Source organism: Gambusia affinis, linkage group LG09, assembly GCF_019740435.1.
Source record: "Gambusia affinis linkage group LG09, SWU_Gaff_1.0, whole genome shotgun sequence".
NCBI classification, from domain to species: Eukaryota; Metazoa; Chordata; class Actinopteri; order Cyprinodontiformes; family Poeciliidae; genus Gambusia; species Gambusia affinis.
The window spans coordinates 23,518,273-23,535,978 of NC_057876.1; the positions used below are offsets into that span (position 1 = coordinate 23,518,273).

General features: G+C 37.8%; 1 protein-coding gene across 13 annotated transcripts in view; it reads left to right on the forward strand.

Moving 5' to 3' along the window:
• dlg3 (discs, large homolog 3 (Drosophila)) overlaps positions 1-17,706 on the forward strand; it is a 109,669-nt gene that overhangs the window by 36,725 nt on the left and 55,238 nt on the right. For all 13 annotated transcript variants that reach the window (XM_044127326.1, XM_044127329.1, XM_044127328.1 and 10 more), the window contains one exon: positions 17,562-17,615. In XM_044127326.1, the coding sequence (XP_043983261.1) occupies positions 17,562-17,615 (54 nt within the window). The remainder of the gene's footprint in view (positions 1-17,561; positions 17,616-17,706) is intronic.

The window sequence follows — 17,706 nt, forward strand, 5'->3', positions numbered from 1 at the left end:
AGAGAACTGAAGATTCATGCATAACTTTATAGAATATCCAGCTGATAAAATAATACTTAAAAATCTCACTTTTTAAAATAGTCTTTCTTTATTTTACACATTTTCCCGGTGAATGTGTGGGTTCTCTCCCGTTCTAAAACATGATGTCAGGTTTACTGAATCTCTAAACTACCCTCAGGTATGAGTGTGTGTGTGTGTGTGTGTGTGTGCGTGTGTGTGTGTGTGTGTGATTGTTTGTGTCTCTGTGATGGCCTGACGATGCGTCCAGGGTGTGCCTCACCTAATGACAGCTGGAGGTAAGCAGCTATAATTGGGTTTTGATTTCAAAATGTTCAGTTATTCTCTTCACCTCCCTTCCTGAACATTTACATTTCAAACTGACTTTTATCGTAACATCAACACAATCTGAAGCTGAGAACATTTGTGTTTGTCGCTGCGTTACTGACATTTTGAGTCAGGATTGCCACGGTCCACTACTTTTTGTCTCTGTCCAACAGTTGGACAGTTTGTTGTGTTTTGACAGCCAGCTGGTATACAGCGTTTAATCACATAAAACGATGCTAGAAGTCTGAGCGTATTAAAGGACAGAGTGTTTTCAGATCAGTGTGTCATCTCTCCAGTTTAGTAAGACGACGACTCTGATCTTGGCTTAGCTGCTCTCTTTAGGGGCCTCTGAGTCTTTGCCCTCCACAATAGGGCTGAATCATTTGGCAACTGCTGAAGTGCTACAATTGTTTAAAACAATGCCCTGTTTTTTGTTTTTTTTTTCCTTCTGTTGTTTGGCACTAAATACATAAGCATATGGATAAATGTGCTCATGTATTCTTAACTATCAGAGGGAAACTAGAAGCATGGCTCTTGTTTTGTTGCAGCGCCTGTTGTCCTACTTAGTGTAATTTTTCATCACTTTTAACACCTACACTTATTGTGAGCCAAACCTCACAAGTAAGGGAAGTGAATGGAGAGATCTGTGTGTGTGGGTGTTCCTGAGTGGAGCTCATAGCGAAGCATGAAACCTCAACCAAGACGGTTCGATCTCTGCAGCTGAAAGTAGAGATAAGTGGAACCCCTAGAGGGCCAGTGGGTCAGTGTTAGCTTTGTTATTTTTCTCTTTAATGTCATTAAAGTGGATCTTCAAGCATTCAGATGTTTTTATCTGTCTACTGTCTTTAGCTTTGGATTTGTAAACAAGCGGTGTCTGAACAGCTGGTTATCTCAGCTTAAATAATGCAAAGTCACATCTAAGCAAGCAAACAGTGTCACTTTGTGAAGAAAGTCGTGTAAAAAGGCCACAACAGTTTAAGATCACCATTGAGGATATTGAAACAGAACTGCTGTTAAATATTTAAAATGAAGATAAAAGGCTTAAAATTGGGACAGTGAAGAGTTTGTTCTACTGTGCTCTGCAAAGGAATGAGGAAAATAATGGTAAAAAATAACTGCTGGAGCAGAGTTTTATCTGGAATATTAAAGACATTATCAACATTTCATAGACCAGAGTTTTAGTTTATGGCCTGTGAAGTTAAGACATAATGCTTAATAAGACGCTATATCATCTTCAAACATAGTAGTTTATGTTGAATTTTCGGGGGTTTAAGCTTCTTCCTTGTTTCTACTCCTGTGAGTTGGCATGTTTGAAAAACACTTTTAACGTGAGTCAATGAGATTCTAAGAATATAAAAATCTTGAATAAAAACAAATCAGTTTCACTGCATCATGGTATAAACTGAGGTACATTGATAATATTATATAATTGCCTTCTTGTTAGCTAGCTTGAAGTTTACAGTTGTATGTTACTTTAGTAAGAGTGAAGAGCCACACTCTTGGAAATATTCCCAAAAATCTGAAATTGTTTTCTCTTTAGAAATAAATAAATAAAAAACAAGAGTTGGGTGCTTTTAGCTGATTACTCTGGCACTTTCACTGGCCTCTTGTTAAAACAATTTTAATACACTGGAATGATATTGTGGAAAATGTTTTAGCATTTTTGAAGCTGTAATATTTAAAAAAAATATTACTTGATATTGGTAAATTGCCTGTTTCTACATGGGCCTAAGTATAAAGAGATATAGCCATTTAGTCCATGCGTCATTCATAATGTGCCAACAGTTTGTACAGTGTCTGCATATTGCAATGGCAGGTGTAAAAATGCATATTTTTCATGATGTTATATTTATTTTCTACCCTTAATTTAGATTTGCCTTTCAGTCTTCAGTCATGGTCATCATACACAAGCTATGTATACTGCAAGTGGTAATTATAAACTAAATTGATTAGAAAATGATGCTATGCCATTATATCAGTCACTCTAACCATTTGGGATTTTGAGTTGAGTGAATCCCCATCATCAGTGAGACAGAGCTTCTACATGGCATAGGATTAAGCTAAATTATCACAGGGTCAATGCATATATTGGTAATATCTGCATGTTGGCTTAGGTATAATTTTCATCTTCATAGAAAAATTTATTTATTTCTTTAGAGCGATGTGTCTTCATGTGGTACAGAAACACATTGATGTGAGGGAGTCTAAATATCTTTTATTGTACAGAAGCTCAACCAAATCACTTTTGGATTGAAAGTTGTTTTGTCTGTCTGAAATGTTGAAACTCAGATGGATTTACGATAAATAGGATCATGAATGCCATTGTCATCTTTTGCAAAACTTAGCTGCATCTTTCCATCTTTACACCCATAAACAGTATCAAAGTGTAGTGCTGTGAAAAAGTATTTTGCCTTGTAGAGATGCAAATACTCTGGAAGATTTTAAAATTAATTTTTGATAAATTTATATGATTCTGGTCATTTAACACATTCTAATATAGGAAAAAGATTAGGATGATTTTGTTGATTAAGGAAAAATGTTGTCTAAACCAACGTGGAGCTATATAAAGAAGTAATTGCCCATTTTGTTAAATCATAAATTAACTATGATCAAACACATTTTTAGAGAAATCACTTAAATAGAAAAACATGAAGTAGGCTAAAAGATCTTTAGATTACAACATTTAATATCAGATTACAAAGTTATTCATACTTACTAGTTGATAAAGATTTTTAAACCCACTGTGAGACTCCAGAGAACCACAGTGAGAGTGATTATCCACATGAGGAACGGTGGCGAGCCAACTTACCAAACAAATATTCCAAGAGCACTTCAAAGAAATGAATGCTGTAAAATCCTGAAGAAGAGTCTTTGTTTGCCACCTTAAGCTTAAGCACACTTGAGTTATCCAACAGAACAAAGATCCAAAGCACACCAGCAACTCAACCGTTACAAAAGCAGAAATAAAGGTTTTGGACAAGCCTAGTCAAAGTCTGAACCTAGTTCCAATTGAAAGGCCTCCAATGTGGCTTAATTAAAGAAATTCAGCAAATAAGTGTGCTACTGCTTGACCCAAGAATTATTGCAAATACTTCTACCAGTTGCATGCGATTCAGGGGAAGTAATCACTTTTTCAAATGGTTTGGAGTTTCTTTTTCCTTAATAATAGAAATCTTTGTTTAAAAACTGCATTTTGTTTTAGCTGAAGCTTCCTTTGTCTGATAATATTTAACAACATTTAGGTGTGAGGTAAAAAAAAAGCAACAATAGAAGAAATCTGCAAGGGGGCAAATACTTGCTCACACGTACCAAGAATGTGATGTATCTTTTGAAGAGAGACATTTTGTACAAAAATGTGACTAATCAGTTAACGTCAGAGAGGCAACAATCTGCCTTTTCCAAAACATCAGAGAGGAGTGGGGCTTCAGTTCAGCAGCTCCTGCTGCCGAGAAGCAAAGGATTTTAACTATCTGAGAGTGGAAAGCTGACATGCTGCAGTGACCTCTACTGTAGAGGAAGAAGAGGGGGTGGAAATATGTGGAGCATACTGATAGCACACATGACAGGCTTCCCTGCAGATTGGAGCTTCACCTCAGAAACAACATGACTCGAGCCTGTTGAGCCTCCTGGTGTTGGCTGTGTGACCAAGACGCTGATTGCTGATGGAAATTAGATGAAGCAGCAGGTTATTTTAATATTGCATCATGTGGGGAAAGTCAGTATTTTTCATGGGACTGGTTACAGATATATGTTAAAACCTTAAAGTCTGCTGTTGCCATGAGGCAGAGCGGCGAGAAACTCTGTCACCCTCTTGTTAGCAGCATTTGAAAGGAATGACTCAGAAAAATAACACTAAGGCACCATTTATTATATTGATTAGTATACATGTGATTTACACTAAAGCAAAATAAAAATCACGCTGAACAGTGTGAGCTGAACAGTTTTTAGACTGAAATAGCAAATCTCATTAGTTTTGATCAAGTTATGTTTGCTTTTAGCTTCGCCTTTTGTGTAAATGTGAATTGAAATAAAGTCTTGAGGGATTTAAATCAGAAAATAAAACCAACAGTAGGGCTGTTGTAAACAAGTATTTTAGTAATCGAGTAATCTATCAATTATTCTTACGATTAATCAAGTAATCGGATAAAAAAAATTATAAAGTAAAATATTGGTAAATCTATCATAACACCAATGTTACTATCAGATATCAATATCAGTCCAATTTTCTACATTTGAGCTTCCCTAACAGTTATTTTTTTGTAGTTTAGAAAACTAACCTGTAACAATAATAGCTCACTTTCTAAGTTAACCTGAAGAAAAGTTAGACAAAAATATGAAATTATATTCAATTCACTAATAAAAAGGCAGGCTCACAAATTTGCTTATAAAAATGTCTATGATCCAGCTTTTAGTTTATATATTCATCTTCAGTGAGTTTAATAGATGAATTATCACCTTGTCCCATACCTGTCGAGCTTTGGGTTTGAGAATACGGGAAATGTCCCCTGGAGTTGGACAAATTGGGTCCACAATTGGTATTTTAGCACCATGCTATTTTACCTTTTAAGACATCTCTTCTACTGTTTCACAAAGTTGAAGCATGTAGAGCAGTGGTGCCCAAAGTCGGTGCTGCAGGACCAACATCCTGCATGTTTTAATTCTCTCTCTGGTTTAACGCACCTGGATCAAATCGTGGCTCGTTAGTAGGCCTAAGAAGAACATGCTGAAAAGGTTGTTGGTGCCACCAGGAAGAGAACTAAAACATGCAGGATGCTGGCCCTCAAGGACCGACTTTGGGCACCCTTGATGATGTAGAGTGAGATGTTTGACCAGCCATGCTGATTTGGAGGTAATATATCTTTTGGACCATTATCTTGCTGAAAACCCCCCAAAATGAGCCATTTACCAATACTCCAGCAAAATCTTGGGGCTTTGAAAGCAAAACAAGCCCACAGCATCACAGCTCCTCCACTATGCTATACTCACTGAATATTTCTTGACATTTCTCCCAATTAACCTCTTAGCACATAGACAGTGTCTAGTGGTTGCCGTTGAGTCTTGGTCATCTCTCTTTGCTGCAGTTCACTGATAGTGATCTCTGGATATTTTTTACCTCCCTTCTCACTGAGTGTGTTATCAAGATAAATATGGTTATAAATAAATAAATAAATATGGGTATTCACCCTTGGGGACATTGGCTAAAAGAAATAGGTCTCTGTGTCACTTCAGATTTATACCACAGGGTAACAGAAAGGCTTGAATTATTAATTAGATGCTCATTGAAATCCTGATTAACCTAAAATTGTATAAAACCTGCAAATAAAAGGTTCAGTTAAATTAATGTGGAAGAAATCAAGTTTTTGGTATTGATTGTTTGATCAGTGATTTTGTTTTTCCAGAAAAAAAAACAAGATTAGATAAGCATTAGTGATCTTTGATGTGTTTGAATTAAATTTATTTGAAAAACTTTATTTGCCCCTCAAGGAAATTAGGCGTTTTTTTGTTACTAATATTAAAGGATCTTCAAAGATACGTCATGGATGGTCATGGATCTCCAGTAGCAGTCGTAGAACAAATTTGAAAAGGCTTCTGACTGAAGATTGTTTCTTTGTTTCGGTATCATGACTGTCATGATATGCTAACAGCTCAATATGTGGGCAGCATAAGCAATTTTTCACAGTTGTTGGCGTCAGTTTTTGGCGAGCACTGCTAATCCATCTCATTTGCTTTTGCCGTTCCTCATTAGGTCTACCCGTCTGATTAGAAAGTCAGGCCGAGATGTGCTGGAATCAGGAATATGATCATTCATAGAGAAACAGTCATATTATGTTTATACTCTTCTCTAATTGTAGTTTTGTGTTGGCAAAGTGCAAATTATTTTTTGGTTTATTGAAAATCCACTAATCTTACAATTCTTTTTGACTATATCATGTGCAGACATACCTGACAGTAAAGGTCATATGCCTATGATATTGTTAATGCACACATTTCTTATATTGTGCAACCCTATTTATTTTGTGTTAGAAACGCACGAATCAGAACTTGCGGCCAATTTCTGAGCTGTAATTTATGTAGTGATTTGATCTGCCAAGTATGATTTAATGGATTCAAATTTCCAGTTAGTGTGGTGAAGCCAAATAGAAAGCATTTTGTGTGTATTCTCTAATATTTTAAAATGTAGTATGTTCAATGTCAAAGGGATAGGACAGAAACTCTAGCTTTGTTTTGTTTAACCTTCCTGTTATCTGCTGAAAGTTTGACTTTCTCTGTTGAACATATTGAAGAAAATACAGTTTTCTTTCAAATTGCTTCTTAGCAAGGTTGGTGGAATCAACTCACTCACCCACTGTTTGGTTACCTAGCAACTCAGTCACTCAATGGTTACCTAGCAATAACCTGTTGAGTAACTGGCACAGCAGCAGCTTAAGTTTCCCAATGCTTAATACTAAAGAACGGCATGAAAACTATGGATAAAAGAGGAAAGGTCATGCCACCAGTTTGGCAGTATTTCACATATTTAAAACAAAAAACTATTAATTATTATCAAACGTTCATATCGTGATACGTTTTCAGCCATTTCGTCCATCCCTACTATCAAAGTGTGCACACATTAGTGCTTTAAATCAAAGACAGATACATGCAGTCAGATTCAGATCTGATTTGTTGTCAACACACTTGTCGACGGTGCTTCTGGAGCAGCGCTGCTATGAATATTCGTTACACTAAGTACTTTTCCCTGTGTGGCTGCACTTGTGAAGGTCAAACTAGCTGGCTCCCATTTGGAGCTGCTCAGCATGACGGAGAGGTAAGCCAGAGCATGCTTTTGTGATATTACATAAAGATGAAGAGGGAGCGCTGCTGACAGCTGTGACGGGCTATTAATTAGAGCTTCATGGATGTACGTGTTGGGAGGAGGCGGGGGGGCTTAGTCAGAATGCTCAATCACAGCCATCAAATCTGGAAACTTTAAGCTTTAACGCTGCTGTTTTATGGGTGAACTAATTAATTTCCCCATCCAGATAAACGCTGGTGTTTTAGCCATAGAAAAGTAACAGTTTACCTTTGTCAGCGTTGGATTTTCTTTATTATGTCTCGTTATGCCGTCTTTATCGGTGACATTGAGTTTGTGCGCTTAGAACATCTCTTGCTGTCATTTGTTTCCCGCTCTCAAATCCGTCCATCTGTCACGCCTCTGCTCACCTCACTACTTGCCTTCCCTCCAGGCGCAGGCTTGGGGTGGGTGGGGGCTTCAGCGTGAATGAGATGTTGGGTGCATGGTAATTTAGTTGTTATTGATTGGACTGCAGCGTAGCCTATGATGGGCCAATGGTAGCTGGAAGATTGGAGCAGCAGCACTGACTGCGTCTCTCATCGCACATTCTGCTGGAAAACATAATTCAGCGCTTTTTTAGATACAAATGCTTTACTGTGCTGTAGGAGTTGTTACTAACTAACATCCAGGAACAATTTCCATTATGCACTGCCTATCACTTCATCAGCTGAGTTCAGCTTTCTGGCGTATTTTACAGCAAAGTCGCCACTGGATGCCTCAGTAGGAACGGAGGCATCCGTATGTAAATGTTTCCCTAAGAAGGAAAGGGTTATTGCCCCGTCAGCATGCCATTGGTGTGCACATCCTGAACTCTTGTTTTTCCTCCCCTCCGCCTGCAACAAAGTCGAGGGCTGGAAGACAGAAATCATGCTGAGTCTTCAAAAAGAAAGTGAGGCTTTATCTTTAATGAATTGACTCTTTTCAAGTATCATTTAGTTCAGGAATGCAACAAGACATCAACTCATGAAGCTTTTCACATTTTCATGTGTTACAAGAAAAAACATTTATCTGTTTTATTGAAACATGATAGAATAAACCAAAAACAATGTGATAAAATGGAATGAAAATTAAAAATGAACCGTTAGTTTTATTACTAGCAGGGTCTTGATAAGTTAATGTACAACAGAAGGCACACGCAAATGTTTGTTGTTCTGTTTTTCTTTTTCATTCTGAACCTGTATCAGTTTTGTACTTTTGGATATAAATGCAAAAATTATTATAAAATAAAGAATTAAAAATAAAATATGAAAATAGAGCATGCACTTGTCCTGCACCCCTAAAAAAAATTCAGTGCAGGTAATACTTCAGAAGTAATAAATAGCGTCTATCTGAGTAATTGAATCTTTGCATGAACACATTTTGGAGTCCACCATGTAACCATGCATGTTGAAGAATGTGGCCTTTTTTGACATAACGTGACCTTTTTGGACTAACTGCAAGTTCGCTCTTTAAAACAAGGTGGTGACAAGATCATGATGAGGAGTTACTTTTTAAGTAGCAACAGAGAAACTGGTCAAAAGAAAAGAACTGGAAAAAAGTATGGACTCAGTTCAAGTGAATAAAATAAAACACTATGTTTTTTTAAGATTAAGATCCTTTCACTTCCACTTAAAAATATATACCACTTTGTGTTAATCTGTCACATCAAATCCCAATAAATCTCACTCTAGCCTTTGGTTGTAAAATGACAAAACGTGGGAAAGGATTCAAATTACAGTTCCTAAAATATTGGGTGAGTTGGATGTTTAAACTCATTTAGATCCACCAATAGGTAACTTACATGCCGCATAGAACAAATATGGCATTTTTTTAATTTAATAAGTGTCATCCACAGTATTAATCAGCTTTAGATTATTCCTGATTATTCTGATTGATGAATGCAAGTAATGTCTATTAAGTCTACCATCTAAACCAGGGCAGCAGAGGATGCATGTGTGCATCATATGGTTTGATTCAAATCTTTAGAAAACTCAAAGTTAGCCAGTTTTCCTCACTACATTACCAGATTTTCAATACTAATCTCTACATATTTCTTTAAAGAGGGGCAGACAGACTCAGAATTTGTTGTGATTTGAGGAAATGCATGTGTGCATCTGATCTTAGTAGGGAAGCCCTGAAGACGACGAGCAACATCCACTTTATGCCTCATGTCTGAGCTGCATTAACTGCAGTGAGGCAGCAGTGAGAAGCTGGAGAGATGAAAGAAGGGGCGGTGGCTGAACAGGCTTACCAGCCAATACCATAGAAGCACTGGTTGCCATGGGAACGCATTGATTATTTAACAGTTTTGGATGAAGCCTCTGCCCTGCGCTTGCCAAGGTTTACTGGGAGTCTTTGTCGCTTTACTGTCCCGAGGGTCTGCAGCCAAGCGAGCGCTGCATGATGCAACGTGAGCGGGACATGATATGCAAACACAGAGACGCTGAAAGACAAGAGACGGTCCCCACTAATGAGACATGAGATTGATAAATAGAGAAGTGTGTTGGACAGATGGGTGACTGGACCTAAGGAGCAGGAGAAAGAGAGTGCTTTCATCACTCCTGTTGGTCAGCAGGGACTTGTAATAATCTCACGCTGGGGAAGCAGTCTGGACTTACTGTCATTGTCTGTACATGAGGTCTCTGCGTCTGGTATGCTCGCTTGCTTCAGCTGCTTTTCAGCCCAGAGTGTTTACACAATGTTGTGTTAAAGCTTCTGTAATCCTACAAGTGGAGGAAAAGAAAAAACCAACAAAACAAGTATCTGTTTGCCCCTCACAAATCCATCCATACATTTTCTGCACACCCTTGTCCCTTACAGGGGTCAGGAGGTGCTGGTGCCTATCTCCAGCTAACGTTCTGGGCAAGAGGCGGGGTCACCCTGGACAGGTCGCCTGTCTGTTGCAGAGAAACACAGGACATACAGGACAAACAACCATGCACATGCACACACACACACACACACACACGCACACACACGCACACACACTCACTCACCTAGGGAGGATTTGGAGAATTTGGAGAGACTGTGAGAGGAAGCCGGAGTGCCCAGATAGAACCCACGGGCCGCATACACAGGGAGAACATGCAAACCCCACGCAGAAAGACCCCGGGCCGGGAATTGAACCCAGGACCTTCTTCCTGCAAGGCAACAGCTCTACCAACTGCTCCACTGTGCAGCCCCCTCACAAATCCTTGATGCTAAGTCATTTGGGACGTCTCTCAGTTAATGTGATTGCTATCTGATGAAAAAATAATAATTGTTAAGCCAGAAACGCTCGCAGGATCCATTGTGATTGGATCAGCTGTCTTGCATTGTGACTGGATCAAAGCCAGCTGTAAATTCCTTCCATCTGCCATCTGCTATGGTTCCATTATTAAGAAAAACATCTGTCTTGAAAGTTAAAGCGGTCACGCTACTTCATCACGTTCTGCAAGATTCTTGTAAAGAGAAAAACATGAAGGACTTAGACTGATGGTATTTCTGTATTTGATTCATGATAGTTGTAATGAACTAATTCACCAAACTGAGGTGGAAATTTAGATCTGGTGACAAGGGAAAAGTACACAGTGATATTGTTGTTGCTTGCATTTACATACACAACATAAAAAGACACATAACCTTGTCACTGTCTGGCAGTCTCAGGTACCATACTAATCTGTTGAAACAATCATATATAAAATACCCAAATTTACACATAATTTTAGAATTTGGTTCCATCTGATAATGTCATTTAAAAATATTAAATGATTGAGGTCTTGATCAGTTACTCAGTACTTGATTCACCTTTTTACCAAATACTTATTTTTTAACCTTACTTGAGTAATTCCTTGCACAGCTACTTTTAACTTTTACTGGAGTAAAAATATGTTAAAGTATTGCTACTCTTACTTGAGTGCAGTTTTGGCTGAGATGGGAGACAAAGACAGAGTCTCTGCTCCTGAGAAGAGCATGATTTGGTGCAAAATGTTCAAATCGCCCCCAGAACTAAAACAAAAGACTTTTTATAGTAGTTAAACTGGTAAGAATTTCAGCAGAAATGTCTGCAAACAAATCCCAACAAAGTGAAAAGGCCCTAAAGAAGATTGGTTCCTAAACGATTCCACAGTGATATCAGAACCTGCTAAAATCATACAGAAACTGTTACTGTAATATGGTCCTGCTTAAGTTGCCTCCTCAGGTGAGACGTGTGGCTTAACAGATATTAGACAAGCCCCACTAAGCTTTTCTGACCAGGTTTGTTGTGTTTAATGCAGCTTTATTCTTCTAAACTATACTAATTTGTAGTCTGGTGTAGAATATTAGACAGTCCAGGTATTGAAGTGCAGCTGATCATTTGCTAATATATTTGTGTTCAAATAAGCTGTCTCAGTAAAAAGGTGGCAACAATGGTGGTGTTTCAACATGTCTCTTCAGGTTGACTCATGTTGCTTTTATACCTTTTGTCAAGTCAAGAAGATTTTAGCAGAGTTTGGTGAGAGGAGCAGCAGCTGAGTTCAGTGTTGGGGACGAAGGAAAGACATTGAGCCAAACACAGGGATTTATCTCAACCACTTTTAATATATTAAATTAATACTTAATGTTGAAAAATTCAAATATGTCATTTTGATATCAAGAGTTAAGTCTAAAAAATTTGGGAAATTAATCCAAAATAGAATAAATTCATTTTAGTAATTTAGTTTAAGTATAACTAACATTGATTTATTTTACATTTAAGTGATACATTTTAAACATTTTAACTGTTAGTTTAGATACAACTAATTACAGAGGACTGTTAAAAATAAAGAATAATAAAATAAAATAATAAAAAATAAAGAAAAGTCTGAATTTTTCAGATTATGTCACCCTGTTACTCATGAACGAGCTTTTGTGTACAATCCTCTCAATACTGTGGTGTTCTGTTTCCAGCACAGTTTTTCCCCCCACTCAACTTACAACATGCAGCAATAAAACTTTCTAAATACATCTTCATTGGTGATCTTTTGCTTTCTGGAGGGAGTAGTGGACTGACTGCTGAACAATTTTAAATTTAGTAGATTTTCCCAGGATTTTGAAGCCCGTAAACAAAATCTCCATATTAAAAATCTCTTTTTAGATTTAATCTAAATGTAAATAAACAATTTGGGTTTTCATTAGCTCCAAGCCAAAATCATCAAAATTAACACAGACTTTCAAAATATATCTTATATGATAAATGAGTTTAGCTATTGATTTGAATTACTAAAATTATTTTATTGTCTGTGTGATTCCCATTTATGAGATGAACCTGTAGTATTACATAACAGAGACTTCAGTAAAGTCCAGGTTTGCTGTTCAGGCGTTGACCTACATCTGTAATCTTTTTTGCCACTGCTTTTTTGATGTTGCCTGACCCACATTCACCTGCAACACACTCCAAACATCCCTATCCTTCCTGATCCTACACCAGCCTATTGGCAGGAAAATGAAGATAATTTCAGTCAGATTCTGTCTTCAATTTGTCGTCCACTGAGGGAACATTTAAACACAGACTCTCCAATAAACCGGTCAGATGTTATTGCCGTCAGTCAGCCATCTTTATGCTCTTTATGGGATTACAGAGCCATGTGGGCAGTGGAATTGAGGGCCTTTCCAGTACGATTGAAGACACATGAACATTAATGATTAAACAAACCCATGTTGTGATTGTTCTTGCTGAGATTACGTTGCATTATTCCCCTCTGTTTGCTTGATACATGGGAATCAGGTAGCAGGATTAAGCTGCAAACCCAGGTTGTTATAATGCTGCTGCATGTAGGTGCGGTGATCCCACAGGGCTTCAGTGTTCTGGTATGATTGCTGGGATAAGCACTGCAGCCATCATCCTGCAATAGTGTGTTTTGTCACATGTTGTCTCAGTAATGGACTGAGTAGCTTACGCTGTCAGTCATTCAGGGACAACAGTGGTCAGCGTGTTTCCTGTGTAGCCCTGAGGCGTTGTTTCATCTCTCTTTTTCCCCCCGTATCAACTTGGTTTTATTGTTCTGATTTAAAATACCAGCTGTCATAAACTCTTCTGCTACAGATGTTGTCAAGATTGCAATCACTTTGGGATTTTGGGGGGCATCGATTGGGGTCTTTTTACTGAAATGTACAGCACAACTGCAGACGTGACCATCTGTTAGTCCATATGCAAATTACAGCGAAGGCCCGATTGTGCTGACTTGGGGAGGGTAGCATCCGCAGCTGTCTGGAGTCATTGCATTTCACCACTGAGTGGAGTGGGCCAGACCTACAACCCCACATTTCCATTAACAGCTACTTTCAGAAGTAGGAAGCTCCACAGAGAGGAGGGAAAGGTTGGAGAAATGGAGGAAAATCTTATAGCAAACCTTTCACCTTTAGGACCCTGGTCCTCAAGGCACACTGACTACATGTTTTAGGTGTTCCTCTGCTTCAACACACCCCATTCAGATGATGACAATTCAGCAAAACCCTGTTAATCAGCCATCAATTGAAATGATAGCACTTTATTTGAGTGGGTGTGCATAAGACTGACATGACATTGTCATAAAGATGACATAACAGCTGTCATGATCATGAAGGAGACTTCATGAATGTTTACTACGGCTGTCATGAAGTGTCTTTCGGTAAATAATTACACTTTTAATGGACTTTTAATGCAAATCTTCATAGGACTTTGTGTCTGATTAAAAATAGAGACTTTAACGGTGCATGAATCATTTATGGAGGAACCAAAAAGTAAAATCTGGGTGCAACAGGTTATTCCAACATAACAAGATTCTTATTTCAAGACCCTTGCAGTTAAAATTTAAAAAAATATGTGCATTATAGCTCAATGCCCAGGGCAGCACAGGCTGGTGGGGGGGAGACCTGTGTCATATTTATTTGTAGCAGTACTTTATAGTCGTTGCCTGAAGCGGTTTTCTAAAGTAAGTAAGTTTTAGTCATTTCACCACCTTTGTACTTTTTGGTGACTTTCTATTTTCTTTTTATAATTTTCTAAAATAAAATGTAATGATGCATTTTGAATAAATATCTGGCAGCAGAACATCACTCCAAGGTTGTTTGGCTTGATCAGGGGTCCTGATTTATGTAAGATAATCTTTTCCAAAACAGAGATCTGAATCACATTCAGCTGAAAAAGGTTTAATGTAAAGGCTGTAAATAAATATTCAAAAAATAAATTGATACACAATTCTTTGTTTGTGCACAAAATGGAAGAAGGCTGTAAGGGACAAACTGTGTGTATAAATTCAATTAACAATTAATTTCTCTTGTCTTTGTCATTTTGAAAAGTGCCAAAAAGAGTCACTTTGTATTTTACCTCTCTGAAACTAAAAGTGGATTTCTATTGTCCATTACTATTTAAAATCTTGTAAACTCTTTGATCAACTTTAAAAACAGAGTTCTGGAAAAAATGAAGAGGCCTCTGCACTGAACCCCATTGAAAACCTCCTGTTATCCCACCAAGTATTGATTTCTGTTCCAACAACACTCTTGTTGTTTATAAATGGATATGAACTTCTTTTCTTTGCATTATTTAAGATCTGGAAGCAGTGCATCTTTTTCATTATTTTGACCATTTCTTATTTTCTGCAAATAACCTCAAAACATTGTCCTGAGCCGTATGCAACAAAATTTCGTTATGTATACACCCCTGTGCATACAAAATGACAATAAAGTCTGTCTAAGTCTAAGTCTAAATAAATACAAAATTTTTGCTTGGAGTTTTGGTGACATGTTGTCATAGAATAAAAGAACAATGTTAATTTTACTCGAACATATACATATACAGAGCAAAATCTGCATATATATACTTTTTAAAAGTTGTTTGTCTTTAGGGAGATTGTGGTTGGCAAAGATGGAGGAACTGCTGATTGTTGTTAAATTCATGAAGGAATATTTTTTCCCTTGTTAGTAAATGTATGTTTTTGCTCAGATATTGAATATGCTGCTGCAGTATAAGATTGCATTATTTTAAGCCTTTTTACTCATCTTTACTATGAGTATCCACATGTATAGAAACGACTAACAATGTTACTGTAAGTGAAGGGTAAGAATGAATGCAGTGGAGAAAACGTAAGGAAAGATCGGTACGTATCTGGTTAGACCTCCAGAGACCCATCATCCCCAGGCAATGCTGTCAGCATCTCATTAAGCACAACATCCCAATCAGTCAAGGAAAAATCTAACCAGTTGGACGATTTAAGCTGTTTTTAAACCATCCAGTATCCAGCTCACTCTCCTCTGCTTCTATTTCTGCTGCTTCCCTCTGCGGTCAACCTGCAGCCCCAAAGGGGAACACAAACACCAGGTGGCACAACGGAGCCAAGCGCTGATGGTGTCATTGTTTCTTTGTTTGTTTTTGTGTTGTTGTTGTTGTTTTTTTTAAAGTTTATATGCTGCACTTGATTTTAGATGAAATCGCTTCTTGAAAGTGAAAAATCAGTGCTTTTAAATTAGGACAAAATCTCTCATTAATATTCAAAATCATCTTTAAGAGTAAAATGGAAGGAGTCTAACAGAGGGTTTAGAAATTACAATAAAAAACCTGCATATTATGCATTAAATAAAAAATTCATGAGCAGAATTAAACAAAGGTTACCAGCAGGGGTATGACTAAGAATGAGGGTTGTTGATTAATCTGATATTTGGTTAGTTTCAATAATAACAACAGAGCAAAAGATTCAATGCAGTGTGACATATTGATGACCTTAAAAGATCCAGTCGAGACAATTAAATGGTCATCAACCCCCTGACTGGAAAAATTACCCAACATTTTTGTTTTTTTACTCTACAACCAGTTCAAAAGCTGAGTGTTGCTGAAAACAGATGGTTGCATGCACTATTTAAACTGACAATTCGTTTCACTGCCTCCTCACTTTTTAGATTTATTTCAACTGCCAAAATAAAGACAACAATAACTTTTTAAAGTGCTTCTACATTCCCAGGTCTTAAAAGGACCTACTTTGCAAAATTCACGTTTTGCATGTTTTCATACTTACATTCTTCGTTTCAACTGCTTAAACTACTACCCATCTGTTTCTGGCAATAAGTTAATGTTTTTTGGTGTCTGGGAAATGAGTCATTTCAAAAACTTCCTGATATTTAAGCCACATTTCACAGGCACTGCACTGTTACCTAGCAACCCAGGCGGAGCTCCATCGTCCATTGTTAGAGTTGGAGGAAAACGTGGAAGACTCCAAGATTCAGAACACTATCTCTGTTGTAGGCTTCTTTCTTTGGGGTGATTTACTGCTGGAGGGAAAAGAGGATTAAGTGAAAATATTAAAGAAACATCTCAAAACATCAAGCTAGGAAGTGAAATCCACAAATACATCTTCCAAATTAACACTGGCGCTGTTCTTCCATATGTGTTTGAAACAGTGCATGTAAAAATATAAATTCAACTGAATCATTACCGATTAAATCAGTCCATCCAACTATAGATTTCCTTTACACGCATTGTTAGACAGTTAAAAAAATCATTGCAATTATTTATTGCAATGAAATAATTGCAATGAATAAATATAAAAATAAAAATATTTTCATTTTTTTCCCCCCACCAGGGGGTCTTTTTGTGGGCTCTAGTGTCCCTTATATGACAGTAGGCTGACAGGGAGGGGGGAAGGAGACATGCAGCAAATGTTGGGGGCTCCGGGAATCGAACCTACGACAGCCACGTCGAGGACTAAAGGCCTCCAAATGTGGGTTGCGCTATCCCCTACGCCACCACAGCACGCCCATCATTGCAATTATTACCAGAATTTGCACCACCAGAATTATTACATTTAAAATGTCATTCAGTGGAAAAACCTTGAAATGTTTGTCAAGTAGGCAACAATAAAAGTAAAAGCTTCAATAAATGGTGGATTTAATACAAAAGATCAATAAATGACAGTTTGAAGGATAAGTTTATAGATGAAAACAAATATTTTTTATCTTGTTTTACTCACTAAACCAGTAGAGCTCAATTAAACATAAACTGTGATCCTAAAGGTTTGCTTGAATGGAATATTTGGTCGCCTGTTTTGTTTTTGTGGGACATGCTAATAATATATTTGGCGTGTTGTTCATAACTGATAACAGTTTTAGTGATCAAGTGGTGAGAAATGTGACTTTATCACAATTAATCACAATATCAGTCCTATATCAGACCGGTGTAAACGTGTCGTACTGTAAGCTGAGGCACAAGCGGGTTTGTTTTATGAGGTGTGTGCAGCGCATCTGGCTGTGGCAGGTAATAAACGGTGGTCTCTCCAGCCCAGTCCTCATTCTCGGTCCTCACACCTTCCTCTGACTCGTCCCTTCCTGCGTTCGCAGTCCCATCGAGCCTCGTTGGCGGTTCCTATGGCATCCCAAACAGTACTGTGCATACTTCATTACGTCTGTGCCTCTTCCAGCCTCGCACACCGAGCTAATGTGCCTCTCTTCATATTCACAGGCCAACCCTCCCCCCATCATTGTCAACGCAGACTCACTAGATGCAGGCCCTTATGTAAGTATCTTCTCTCGCTGTCTGCTGTACAGTAAGGATGTGTCTTATTCTGACTTTCTGTTCTGCATGGACGTGTTTGTATGTTTGTGTG